The following is a 13,092-nucleotide window of genomic DNA, read 5'->3' on the forward strand; positions in this document are numbered from 1 at the left end:
CACAACTGGACCTAATGGTCAGGGGTCCCTTTACCTTTAGGACTTACTTAGGGGTGAGCTGCATTGCACAGCTGCAATCATTTGCATACTTATTTGTGATTAAACCCCATTGGCATTTTGAGGCTCAGTTGGTTAGAGCATGGTGCTGGTAATGCCAAGGTTGCAGGTTTGATCCCCACATGGGACAACTGCATATTCCTGCATTCCAGGGGGTTGGAACAGATAATCCTTGGGGTCTCCGAGTCTACCGTTCTATCAGTCTATGACTCCTGCACATGCAGGCCTTGCATCAGATGGCACGTGACTTGTTTCTGAAAACTCTACTTTCTGCCGTCACATGACGCCTCTTGCACATGTTCCCCAGTGGTGTTCTGCTAGCTAGGCTTTGTCTCCAATGCACAGAAAATATTGGGAAAAGTATGTAGATATTCAGGATAAAAACACACGCACATGTATATATGTTATATTTATTCTGCTACAATATATACAGTTGCTGCTACAGTAAAAACCTTAAGATGCCCTTGTTTAATCCTGCGTTAGAGAGGAAATAAATATGAATAACAGCGTCTGACCCACAAGAGGGGCAGGATCCACTCCCACGTGGAATTTCTCTCTCTCCTGTGAGTCAGTGCGCCTTAGGGAATATCCTGTGGCTCTTTGCAGCGCTTTCATTTTCTAGCAAGAGTAATCCTCTGCACAGGCAGAAATAAGCGGACTGGATCTGCCAAGGTTGGAAGCCTCACCGTGCCTACTCAGAAGTAAGCCCCATCGAGTTCAACGCGACTCCTTCCCTGGTAACTGCAAAACGCTTGCCTAAACTCGATGGGGGCTTTCCCTTGGGCTTGCAAAGAATGAGCCGCGCAAAGCAAATCCGGCGCAACGGCGCTGCATCCTCAGCGAGATTTTTAAAAATGAAATGAAAGCAATACCCGGCGGCACGTGTCTAGCCTAGTCAGTCGGAAGAGGACTATAATTCCCAGCAAGCTCCGGGTGAAGGAGGAGGTCCCCGGCTCTTGCTGGGGGGCGGGATCGTCTCCTGCGCCGATTCTGCATGGGCGGCGGAGGACTGCTGGACGCGGCCATTGGAGGGTCTCCAGGCGCCGTTCCCTTTGCGCTGCTTCTTTTGCCGCTGCCGCCGCCCCCATGGCTACAGCGTCGCCCTTGAAAGTCAGCATCGTGGGCTCAGGAAACTGGTGAGCGCAGGTGGGGGGCGCGATCCGCCCAGAGGCCACCGGGGCACCGAGAGGAACCTGCGCTTCCTCGTCCTCAGCCCTTGTTGCTTAGGATGCGCGGGTTAGGGGCACAGGCAGGGGTGGAGAATCAGGCGTCTCCAATTCCTCTATCGAGGTCTGTTTTTCCTAACAAAGAATTCCCTGCAAAATAATATATACAGCTGTCATGAGCCGTCATCCTTGTTCTACTTCCTTGTTGGGCGGGAATAGGTGACACCCCTCATCACCCTTTTGCAAATCTCCTTTTTTCTGAATGGCAACTATTTTTTCCCCCCTGAATAGTTAATCGCACGTGCGTAAGGTTTGCGTTTCGTTTTAATACCTCCAGGGCTGGGCCTGATCACCCGCTGATTCCCCCCCCGCCGCCCCCTTTCTTGTCCTCGCCCTGGCTTATGATAGTGGAAGAATGATGGCGTTATTCTAAGGGCACCGATGACGGTTCTCGAGTTTGGGAGGGTTTTCCCGAGGCAGGTGGGCAGGACGCACGCCACCAGAGAACAGCCCACAAAACTCCCATCCACTCAACGTGAACCCTGGTCCATGCAATGCCGAAAGGGTGCCAACTGCATGCAATGTAGGAATCCTTTGCCCAGCCTGGAGCTCAGACCCACGACCCTATGATTAAAGAGTCCATGCACAAGAGAGAAATAGCTCTCCAAGGTTTGTGAGGTGGAGAAGGTAGCTCAAAGCAGCTTGATGAAGATGAGGTCTAAGTATGCTCAGTGGTTGCAGAATGCTGACTGATTAGGAAACCAACATGGGTCTTGAATCCATAGGTAAAAGGGTAAAAGGGACCCCTGACTATTAGGTCCAGTCGTGGCCAACTCTGGGGTTGCGGCGCTCATCTCGCTTTACTGCCCAAGGGAGCCGGCGTGCAGCTTCCGGGTCATGTGGTCAGCATGACTAAGCCGCTTCTGGCGAACCAGAGCAGCACACGAAAACGCCGTTTACTTTCCCACTGGAGCAGTACCTATTTACCTACTTGCACTTTGAAGTGCTTTCGAACTGCTAGGTTGGCAGGAGCAGGGACTGAGCAACGGGAGCTCACTCCGTTGCAGGGATTCGAACCGCCGACCTTCTGATCGGCAAGTCCTAGGCTCTGTGGTTTAACCCACAGCGCCACCCGAAACGTTGACAGCTATGTGAACCCATGACCTCAAGATTAAGAGTTGCATGCTCTACTGAGCTATCCAGCTACACATACGTAACATATATTTTTTTGCAGGACTCACTTGTTATGTATGCTTTACATGCATATTCTATTCTTCCTCCAAGGGTGAAGTGAGTGGTTCTGTTCCCTCCCTCCATTTTATCCACACAGCAGTCCTGTTCTGCTGAAAAATAGTCACTGACCCAAGGCCACCCAGTGAATGTTGGAGATGGGATTTGAACTTCATCCTCCTGGGTTCTGGTCCTGTATGCTAACCATTGCACTACGATGGCTCCTTTTGCATGACATTGCCTAGTCCTTCCAGCAGTTGTGCTTAAAGCTATCAGATGACTGTGTGCTAGATATACAGTGAGATGGAAGCAGGGCCATTATGCTTCACTTTCTGCGAGATGACCATGTTCCTGCTTCCTGTGTCCCACAACGCCTTAAATACTCCGCTTAGAAACCAGAAGTGTCTGTTTCAGAATGCTACTTATTTCCCCTGTCAGTAACAAACTTTGTCCTAAGTTCCTCTTGTCTACCACCTGAATGTGGCTAAAAAACACCTTGAACCTGGTTCTCCTGGGTTCTAGTCAACCGTTGAACCACAGCGGCTGTCATTCCTTTTGCACGGTGCCTGTTGCATATAGATATTCCACTTTCCATGCTGCTTTAAGAAGAATACCTTTTGCTCTGGAAAGTATTACCTGTAGCCTGTACCCTTTGCTCACCTTTGTCTTCATCCTTTTATGGAACATACACGGAGGGAGAGAATCACGCTAGCTGGTTCCACTTCCCCCCCAAGCTCTGCAGAACAGACAAAGTTGAGACTGCACATGGATAAATGCTCAATTTACTTACACATGCATGGAGCCTGTATTCAGGACTGGGAGACCTAGCCCTGTTCTCCCTGTTGTCTGAACAAGTGGAAGGAGAAGGGGAACATGCTAGCCAGCCCCACCCTCTGTGCATTCAGCTGAAGTTTGCCTTCTGGGCATTCATTCACAGGTGCGTCATTGGTGAGGGTGAGGCTCCTGCGACTGACTGCAACAAGTAGCCAAGCCTTTAGTGTCATCTGCCAATAGAAATTTCTCTGTGTCAGCTTTTAAATGCCTGCTGCGCTTATGCAGGCATTTCACCTTTCCATTAGCTGACTTTTGATTTTAACGCTTTTGTATCCCAGGTGGGTAGGGACAGGGGTGGCGCTGTGGGTTAAACCACAGAGCCTAGGGCTTGCCAATCAGGAGGTCGGCGGTTCGAATCCCTGCGACCGGCTGAGCTCCCGTTGCTCGGTCCCTGTTCCTGCCAACCTAGCAGTTCGAAAGCACATCAAAGTGCAAGTAGATAAATAGGTACCACTCTGGCGGGAAGGTAAACGGTGTTTCTGTGCGCAGCTCTAGTTCACTAGAAGCAGCTTAGTCATGCTGGCCACATGACCCGGAAGCTGTACGCCAGCTCCCTCGGCCAATAAAGCGAGATGAGCGCCGCAACCCCAGAGTCGGCCACGACTGGACCTAATGGTCAGGGGTCCCTTTACCTTTATGCCAGGTGGGTGGGGTACAAATATTATTATTATTAAGCTTAGTGTATGGCTTTATGTATAACTGATATTTGCAAATTGCTTCCTGTGAAGCACCTCAAAGCAATTCTACAATACAATAAAACCTAGAAAAATTACATATATGAAAACAAGTTCAAATCCAATAGAGATATAACTGGGATAGCATTTTTATCCCTTCAAATGGAGCAGCTTTTTGCAGGTTGGGGAGCAGTTCAGATTGCTCTTCAAGGAATCTAGATGATGTTTTGGTCTGTTTACAAAGGAGGAGGATAGAGCTGGGCGGTATCTGGTTTTCAGCATTGTGATATATCACCAGCTAAACATTGCGATATACAGTGGTACCTCGGGTTAAGTACTTAATTCATTCCGGAGGTCTGTTCTTAACCTGAAACTGCTCTTAACCTGAAGCACCACTTTAGCTAATGGGGCCTCCTGCTGCTGCCGCTGTGCCGGAGCACGATTTCTGTTCTCATCCTGAAGCAAAGTTCTTAACCCGAGGTAATATTTCTGGGTTAGCGGAGTCTGTAACCTGAAGCGTATGTAACCTGAAGCGTCTGTAACCTGAGGTACCACTGTACTGATATATCACAATGTCTGAAGAAAAGATGGAGCTATGTAGAGGCGTTGGTTGGCTTCACGGTTTTTCCTGCGTCGTGATTTTTGCATAGCACACACACATGATGATTCATGATATATTGCCAGGTCAAAAATTATGAAACCGCTATCACAATATGGACTTCAAACTGATTTGGATGATATACTCATATATCTATCGCCCAGCCCTAGAAGAGGAGGAATTCTATTTCTAGACTGCCCATAAACTGAGTCCTCTAGGTAGTTTACAGAAATCAAGAAAACACAAAATGCAACACAATCCCATTCAGAACATTCTCATTATTGGTTCTACTGGTCGTGTTTGGCAAGAGTTATCTGCCTTTGGTTTCATTGCGTTTCTAACTTCAGGTAATATATGGACAGCCATGGCCTGTGACATTTCTTAATCGTGTCTTCAGTAAAGCTTTGTTAGCAGCACATCTGAATGCTTCATCACAAGACGGTTTTGGGTCAATAGTTCATTTCTATATTTCACCAGGGTCAGTTGTACAATTCAGTACCATCCCCATAGGGGTGCATAGTACTACAGTGGTACCTCGGGTTAAGTACTTAATTCGTTCCGGAGGTCCGTACTTAACCTGAAACTGTTCTTAACCTGAAGCACCACTTTAGCTAATGGGCCTCCTGTTGCTGCCGCGCCGCCAGAGCATGATTTCTGTTCTCATCCTGAAGCAAAGTTCTTAACCCGAGATAATATTTCAGGGCTAGCGGAGTCTGTAACCTGAAATGTATGTAACCTGAAGCGTATGTAACCTGAGGTACCAGTGTACTTTATTTAAAAAAGGGGGGAGGGGTGTTTATGTCCAGGAGGAATAGTGGGTTATTTTTAACCTGCTTTTTGTCTTGCACCCACTGAGATATCTTCTGCAATGTCAGCTGACAGAGCCTGTTCAAATTGCTCAATGTTGGCAGCAGATTAGTGCTGACTTTGTTTCCTGAAGGGCATAAGTTTTACATGAGCCCCATTTCAAACTTGCAGAGACAAAACTTTATTTTGTGGTCACTTGTAGGAGCTGTCAGAAGCATTTTACAGAGAGTTGCAAAACTACACAGCACACACTCTTCAGGACTGGGAATGAGGAAATGGGAGAAGGTGGTTCGCTATTTTGCAATTTTGAGTTCCTATACTGGTTACTTGCTTTCATCCATTGCCATTGTGATACTGCAGTACAGTGGTACCTCGGTTTATGAACAACCCTGTTTACGAACTATTCGGTTTACGAACTCCACAAAACCGGAAGTGGTGTTCCGGTTTGAGAACTTTACCTCAGTCTAAGAACGGAATCCGAACGGTGGAAGAGTACTGGCGGCGGGAGGCCTCATTAGGGAAAGTGCACCTCAGTTTAAGAACGGTTTTGGTTTAAGAATGGACTTCCGGAACGGATTAAGTTCATAAACCAAGGTACCACTGTAAATATATTCAATAACACGACTGCTTTTTAACATGGGTGCCTTATCTGTTTGTTATGTTTCCTTTGTTGTAAAGGCTTTACGTGAATACGTTATTCCATTTTTTACAGGTAGCATATTGGTCAAAGCTTAGCAGTGTTGACCTATTTTATATATTGGGCCGTTGGAACAAAATTTATCATATAGATTTTATGAAGGCAAACTCATGTTCACAATGCACGATGCAATATTTTAAATTACATGGGGCTTTTCCTCTGTTACATGTCCCCAAGGAATTTGAAGAGGGAAAGTGTATTTTTGAGTGAGACTGAGGTCTTCAGCCCTGTTTAATCTTTGTTTCAATTTTAAATGTGCAAAATATCTGAGGTAGAGCAAATACATGTTGGGACAGACAAGCAAAAAGAGGTTTCCAATTGTGGAAATACAAAAAAAAAAACCACATGCAGATCCTTGGCATGTAACAGGTTAATGTATTTCCAAAGAGAAATACATTGGGGGGGGGAGGCCTTGGAAACTCTTTCAGCACACCCTGAACATTAGTTCTTCCAGTTAAGGATTTGACAAGTACGTGCACATAACTCTAATTTTAGGAACTGCTGGTATTTGCCTTGCCTTGCATCATTCAGTTTAATTTAAATATATTAAGCTACAAATATTAATAGCTGTTTCGGTAATTGTTTTACACAGTGCATTCAAGCTAAGTCATTGTTTGGCTTAGCATGACATGACAACATGGTCAGAGTCACTAAGTGAGCTTCATGACTGAGTGATTTGAATCTAGCAGTAGTTTGAAAGTCTGTGACAGGCATCCCCAACCTGCGGCCCTCCAGATGTTTTTGGGACTACAACTCCCATGATCCCTAGCTAACAGGACCAGTGGTCAGGGATGATGGGAATTGTAGTCCAAAACATCTGGAGGGCCGAAGGTTGGGGATGCCTGGACTATGATCACTGCGAAACACTGGGAAAATATCTCCTGATAAGAAAGAATTGATTCATTGATTGCTTCCCTAGCAATGGATTTTGTCAGCTACCTACCACACCCAAGAGAGCGCATAATTTTCAAATTAGAATCTAGTGTCTTCGATAGTCTGCATTTAGAGCAGTATAAAGTGTCAATGATTCATCTGTTTGCACAGGGGTCCCCCCCTCCTTTTAAGGCAGCTGATATTAAGAAAAAGGAGGAGGAAGAGGAGCTGTATCCTCAGTGTGTTGTTTTAGTGATCTATAAAAGCCTTCATTATATCGGACCTCTTCTATTTCTAAATTTATTCTAGCCCATGTGACACTTCCTAGGCAGAAGTCATGAAAGAGAGTTGTGTGTGAAAGAGACGGTTGCACACATAAGACAGAAGAAGTCTCTTAACAGATGCATTTTTTTAATTTATCCATTGCCTCGTGGCTCAGTGGGGCCTTGCGTCAAAGAAAGCACATACAGTTTAAATACCAGTCCTTGTTGTCCTTAGCATATAAAAGACATGTGACAAGTACAGAATGACTGGAGGCAAGTTGAGAACATGAAACTGCTCTGCCTTATGATACAAAGCTTCAGGCATGAGTGTCCGTGACTTTGAGGCACTTGTCATTGTTCAAAGGGCATAAATTTAAACGCTGCAGTGGGGCAGAGTTTTATGCTTCTGAAATTACCTTGCTTATCAGTTGAAGAAGTTTAACCTCCTCACTGAAGGTGCCAAACTAGTGCTTAATGCAAAATGCCTTGCTGTGCAGTTTGCCCATGTTTTCGGGCTGCTGTAGGCACAGAGTTTTGCATACACTAACCAGGGGTCGGCAAGGTTTACCTCGCCTGGGCCAGTTCGCTCCAGAGGAGATCCCTCCGTGGGCTGGATCACACGTGCGTGGGAGTGCGTGCACCCGCAATTTCTGGCATCGGCGCAGACGTGATATCCGGTGCCGCGAAAGCAAATTCCCGCGCTGTGCTGCGCCAGTTTAGTGCAGCGCATGGGGACTCGCTGAGCAGGCATCTTGTTTCGGGGGCGGCTTGTGGGCCGGTTAAATGACCCCATGGGCAGCTTGTGGCCCATGCGCCTTAGGTTGCTGACCCCTGCACTAACCCAAACCATGCAAGAATTTTCTTAGCGTGGACCTTGTGCGTTACAAATGTTCTGCTAGTAAATATCAAGGAAAGAAGGAGTTGACTTGCCAATGTAAGTTTGAGGAAGGGTAAACGGGATTGTTGTTGATATGATGGTTTAGATTACTTATGTTATCCCTTGCACAAGTTGCTTTTCAGCTCTCAGTGAAGTGAAATGAGGGGGAATAGAAGTACCGGTAAAAACAGGGCTTTTTTCCCCAGCCAGAACTTAGTTCTGGTACCATTCTTGCTGGGGCTGATAGGGATTGTAGTTTGGAAAAAGATAAAGGACCCCTGGACGGTTAAGTCCAGGCAAAGGTGACTATGGGGTTGTGGTGCTCGTCTTGTTTTCAGGCCGAGGGAGCCGGTGTTTGTCCACAGACAGCTTTCCAGGTCATGTGGCCAGCAGGACTAAACCGCTTCTGGAACAACAGGACACCATGACGGAAACCAGAGCGCACAGAAACGCTATTTACCTTCCTGCTGCAGCGGTACCTATTTATCTACTTGCAGTGGCATGCTTTCGAACTGCTAGGTTGGCAGAAGCTGGGAATGAGCAATGGGAGCTCACTCCATCACGGGGATTCAAACCACCAACCTTCTGATCGGCAAGCCCTCTGTCTTAATGTGGCATATTTAATAAGGTGTCATCTTTTCTCTATTTATTACAGGGGTTCTGCTGTGGCTAAAATAATAGGCAACAATGTAAAAACGCTGCAAAAGTTCGCTTCTACGGTGAAAATGTGGGTTTTTGAGGAAAACGTTGATGGACGGAAATTAACCGATATCATAAATAATGATCACGAGAATGTGAAATATCTCCCTGGGCACAAGCTTCCAGACAATGTGGTAAGACATATATATTAGTTATCTCTGTTTATTTTAAGCATTTTACTCTTCTAAAAGTATTGTTTTAAAAGTTTTACTATTCTCCTCACACTGCTGCATTTCCCAGAGTTCTCTGGGAAGAGGGATTGACTGCAAAACCACTCTGGAAATTGTAGTTCTGTGAGGGGAATAAGGGGCCTCCTAACAAATTGCAGCACCCTTAGCAAACTACAGTTCCCAGGATTCTTTGGGGGAAGCTATGCCTGTTGAAGTGAAATAAGAGATCTTCAAATGCAGAAGTGACTTTAGTGTGGGCCCAACCCTATTGGGCCCAACTAACAAACTTCTTCAGAACCTGGTTTTTGTGCGAGGAGAGGAATGGGGCATAGTCAATATAATAGACTTAAAGTAAAAGAACAAAAGCTCTTATTCACATTTACGTTTTGTTAAATTCCAAAATAAAAGCTGTCAGTCATTCGCAAAAATTGGAACCCAGTGTGCCCTCCCAGTGAACAGAAGGAGTTCTGCCATTTGTGAAAGGGGCCTGGGTCTGGCAGGCCTTCCATTCATAGAATTGAGAGAAGATTGTTTCTCTGCTGTGCTGCGGCGCAAGACAAGTTTTTCCCCCTGGAAGTTGCACCAACAATCTGGAGCTGATTTTCATTGAGGCATGAGGGGACAGAATTTGTTTCCATTCTGTGAGTGAAATTATGCACACAAGCCTCTGATTCTAACCCACAGAGAATAGTAACCATTTACTATCCGCAATAAGTATTTGATTTCCCCAAATCCAATGTAAATGGTATCTTATTTAATTCTGTCTCCAACTTTAGAAGCAGAAACTTTATTTTCCTGTTTTTATATTGTAAACTGCCCTGTGATCTTCGGATGAAGGGCAGTATAGAAATTTGATGTAATTTGCCATTGGTTTGTTTAAAATTTGGAAAACTAATAAATATTATTTGGCAAAAAAAATACAAATTGAATTAATAATAATAATAATAATAATACTTTGCTGGTTTACATTGGGTGGGGATGAGTTCCAAATTTGCTTGTGCCTTTCTACTTCAAATTTGCTGTTATTATCAGTTGGCTTGCCAGGTATTAGCTTCTTGGCAGTATAAAATATTTGCTGTGCAAATAAGTTTTCCGCAATTCCAGCTGGATGTATTTGCCAATAGTCGAAGCCAGCCAACAAAAGAGTCGCTTTTGGAATAGTAGAACCAATCTGTGCTTAGTTTTAATCTGTGCTAGTTTAAAATCTTTAAATTTTACATCCATTATAATACGGTAATAAAAAAAAGCATTTCCACAAACAAAATAAAATCAGCACATTGAGAGAAATGGCTTCTTTTTTCTCTGTTTCTCACCTCTCCCTTTCTTCCTCCCTTGAATAAATGTCCATAGGTTGCTGTCCCAAATCTGAAGGATGCCGTGCAAGACGCAGACTTGCTGGTTTTTGTCATTCCCCACCAGTTCATTCATAAAATTTGCGATGAGATCACGGGGCGCGTAGCCAAGAAAGCTGTCGGTATAACTCTCATTAAGGTACAACAGATACAGATACAAGCCTTACTTTGGTGTCAAGGAATCCTTTGGGCTGTTGAACAAAAACAATTCTGAAGCGCCAAAGAGATGTATAATCCCTAGACTTACAGCAATATAGATCTAGCTCATTTGGATCAGCAGTTTTGAGTTCTGAAAGGCACTGTGCATCATGTAATTATGTAAAGATGGTAACATGGCGAGTCAGTGATGCTGTGGCGTAATGCCACACACCCCTGTGGCAAATATGCTGTGACTGGAGTTCATCATTGTAGTGCTGTGACACCCTCCCTCTTGAATTTTCTTCCATTAGACATGAAGCACGCCCTACATTGTTCTGTTTTTGATGTTAGTGGAAACATTTCTTTCCCCCCGAACAGTCTCAGATTACTCCTATTTTATTTCTGAATTTGTTCATTTTTATGTTTTAACACTGCTCCTTGATTTGTGTTGTGTTTTGTTTTCCATTTCTGCACATCACTTGGGTCTTCTCTGCAAAGCAGTTTATGAATTCTGATTTTTTTATTTAAAAAACACAACAAAAAACCCACAGCTTTTAAATGGTCATTGCAGTCCTATGGACTCGGCCTAATCTATGGACTCAGCTACACGTTAAATTGAAATGTTTTAAGTGTGTTGTAAAGTGCAATATGGGGTGGGACGCAGGTGGCTAAACCACTGAGCCTCTTGGACTTGCCATTCAGAAGGTCGGCGATTCGAATCCCCACAACAGGGTGAGCTCCCGTTGCTTGGTCCCAGCTCTTGCCAACCTAGCAGTTCGAAAGCACACCAAAAAAGTGCAAGTAGATAAATAGGTACCGCTCCGGTGGGAAGGTAAACGGCGTTTCCGTGCGCTGCTCTGGTTTCGGTGTTCCGTTGCGCCAGAAGTGGCTTAGTCATGCTGGCCACATAATCCGGAAAAACTGTCTGCGGACAAACCCCGGCTCCCTTGGCCAGTAAAGCGAGATGAGCGCCGCAACCCCAGAGTCATCCGCGACTGGACTTAACTGTCAGGGGTCCTCTACCTTTTAAAGTGCAATATGCAAATGTGACACTAGATGGTGAAAATGAGCTATGCAAAAATTCAGTGTATTTTTCAAACCGTTTTAAAACCAAGCATTTTCACAGCGTTTTTTAATATGTGTGTAGATTCCACCCAGGTGGCATATAGGCAGAATTTCATCCACTAGTGAGGATAATTATCAGTCTTCTGTCCGATGTTGATAACTGACTATAGTGGTTACCTTTTAATGTTTACTGCAGGGAATAGACGAAGGTCCAGAGGGTCTCAAACTCATATCTGACATCATCCGAGAGAAAATGGGAATAGACATCAGTGTGCTGATGGGAGCAAATATTGCCAATGAAGTCGCAGCGGAGAAGTTCTGTGAAACCACAATAGGTAAATTTTTTTAGGATGCTTTATATAAGGTCTTCTCCCTGCTGTCATCTGGTACCAATCCTCTAAGGACTTTAGATGTTATTTATGACCTTTTTTTATCCCATCCTTCACCCAAGACGCAAACAGTAGAATTTGATTCCTCTGTAGATTACCCTTAGGAATGGTAGAGATCCAGGAAATTACCGTAACATCTTGCGCAGGGGTGAATGACATGCTTGAAGAAGGGGCGTGCTTATAATCTATATTTATATATTCCTAGTTGAATTTTTAAAAATTGTTTTTATGAGGGACCTATGTATATAAGATGGGACGCGGGTGGCGCTGTGCGTTAAACCACAGAGCCTAGGACTTGCCGATCAGAAGGTCGGCGGTTCGAATCCCCACGACAGGGGGAGCTCCCGTTGCTCGGTCCCTGCTCCTGCCAACCTAGCAGTTCGAAAGCACGTCAAAGTGCAAGTAGATAAATAGGTACCACTCCAGCGGGAAGGTAAATGGTGTTTCCGTGCGCTGCTCTGGTTCGCCAGAAGTGGCTTAGTCATGCTGGCCACATGACCCAGAAGCTGTACTCCGGCTCCCTCGGCCAATAAAGCGAGATGAGCGCCGCGACCCCAGAATCGGTCACGACTGGACCTAATGGTCAGGGGTCCCTTTACCTTTATATATATATAAGATAGCATTTTGGATGGAAGACACAGTCTACTGAAAAACACAGTCATGCTTCATTAATATCTTTGTGATAGTACCTGGAATTTTATTAAAATAGAGCAGGAGTGGGCCAAATTATATAACGCCCTACTAGGTTATTGTAGGCATCTTTTGGCCCATGGATTTCTCCATCAGGCTTGTCTTCAGCATCCCGTAAGGCACTGGTAGGATCCAGGTCCTCTCACTTTAAGAGCCCTCATGTGCAGGGAAGGCTTTGCAGCAGAGCGTTTTTGATAGTGCATCTGGCTCTTGGATAGGCGACAGACCATGTTGAGAAGACTTGGGTTCAAGTCATGAGGTGTACTGGATGGGCCTTGAGCCCAGGTCACTGTCTCTAGGCCTCTCGTCCCTTGCAGGGTGGTAAGCCCACTTTGGATTCCACTAAGGAAAGATGAGAAAGAAGTACCGTATTGGCCGGAATATAAGACGCACCTGCAAATAAGATGCACCTTTAAAATTCAAGTGGGGGGGGGGAGGAAAAAAGACAAAACCTGAATATAACCCGCTCCCTTAAAATCGGGTTACAGGCTGAAAATCGCTGCGGTTGGTAGA

At 45.1% G+C, this 13,092-nt stretch overlaps 1 protein-coding gene across 1 annotated transcript in view; it reads left to right on the forward strand.

Moving 5' to 3' along the window:
- Positions 1 to 1,017: 1,017 nt before the first annotated feature.
- GPD1L (glycerol-3-phosphate dehydrogenase 1 like) overlaps positions 1,018 to 13,092 on the forward strand; it is a 28,324-nt gene continuing 16,249 nt past the window's right edge. Inside the window, exons 1-4 of the mRNA XM_053410414.1 lie at positions 1,018 to 1,193; positions 8,732 to 8,909; positions 10,296 to 10,436; positions 11,697 to 11,835. Of these exons, the coding sequence (XP_053266389.1) occupies positions 1,144 to 1,193; positions 8,732 to 8,909; positions 10,296 to 10,436; positions 11,697 to 11,835 (508 nt within the window). The 5' untranslated portion in view covers positions 1,018 to 1,143. The remainder of the gene's footprint in view (positions 1,194 to 8,731; positions 8,910 to 10,295; positions 10,437 to 11,696; positions 11,836 to 13,092) is intronic.

This window comes from Podarcis raffonei, chromosome 12 (genome assembly GCF_027172205.1).
Source record: "Podarcis raffonei isolate rPodRaf1 chromosome 12, rPodRaf1.pri, whole genome shotgun sequence".
Taxonomy (NCBI): Eukaryota; Metazoa; Chordata; class Lepidosauria; order Squamata; family Lacertidae; genus Podarcis; species Podarcis raffonei.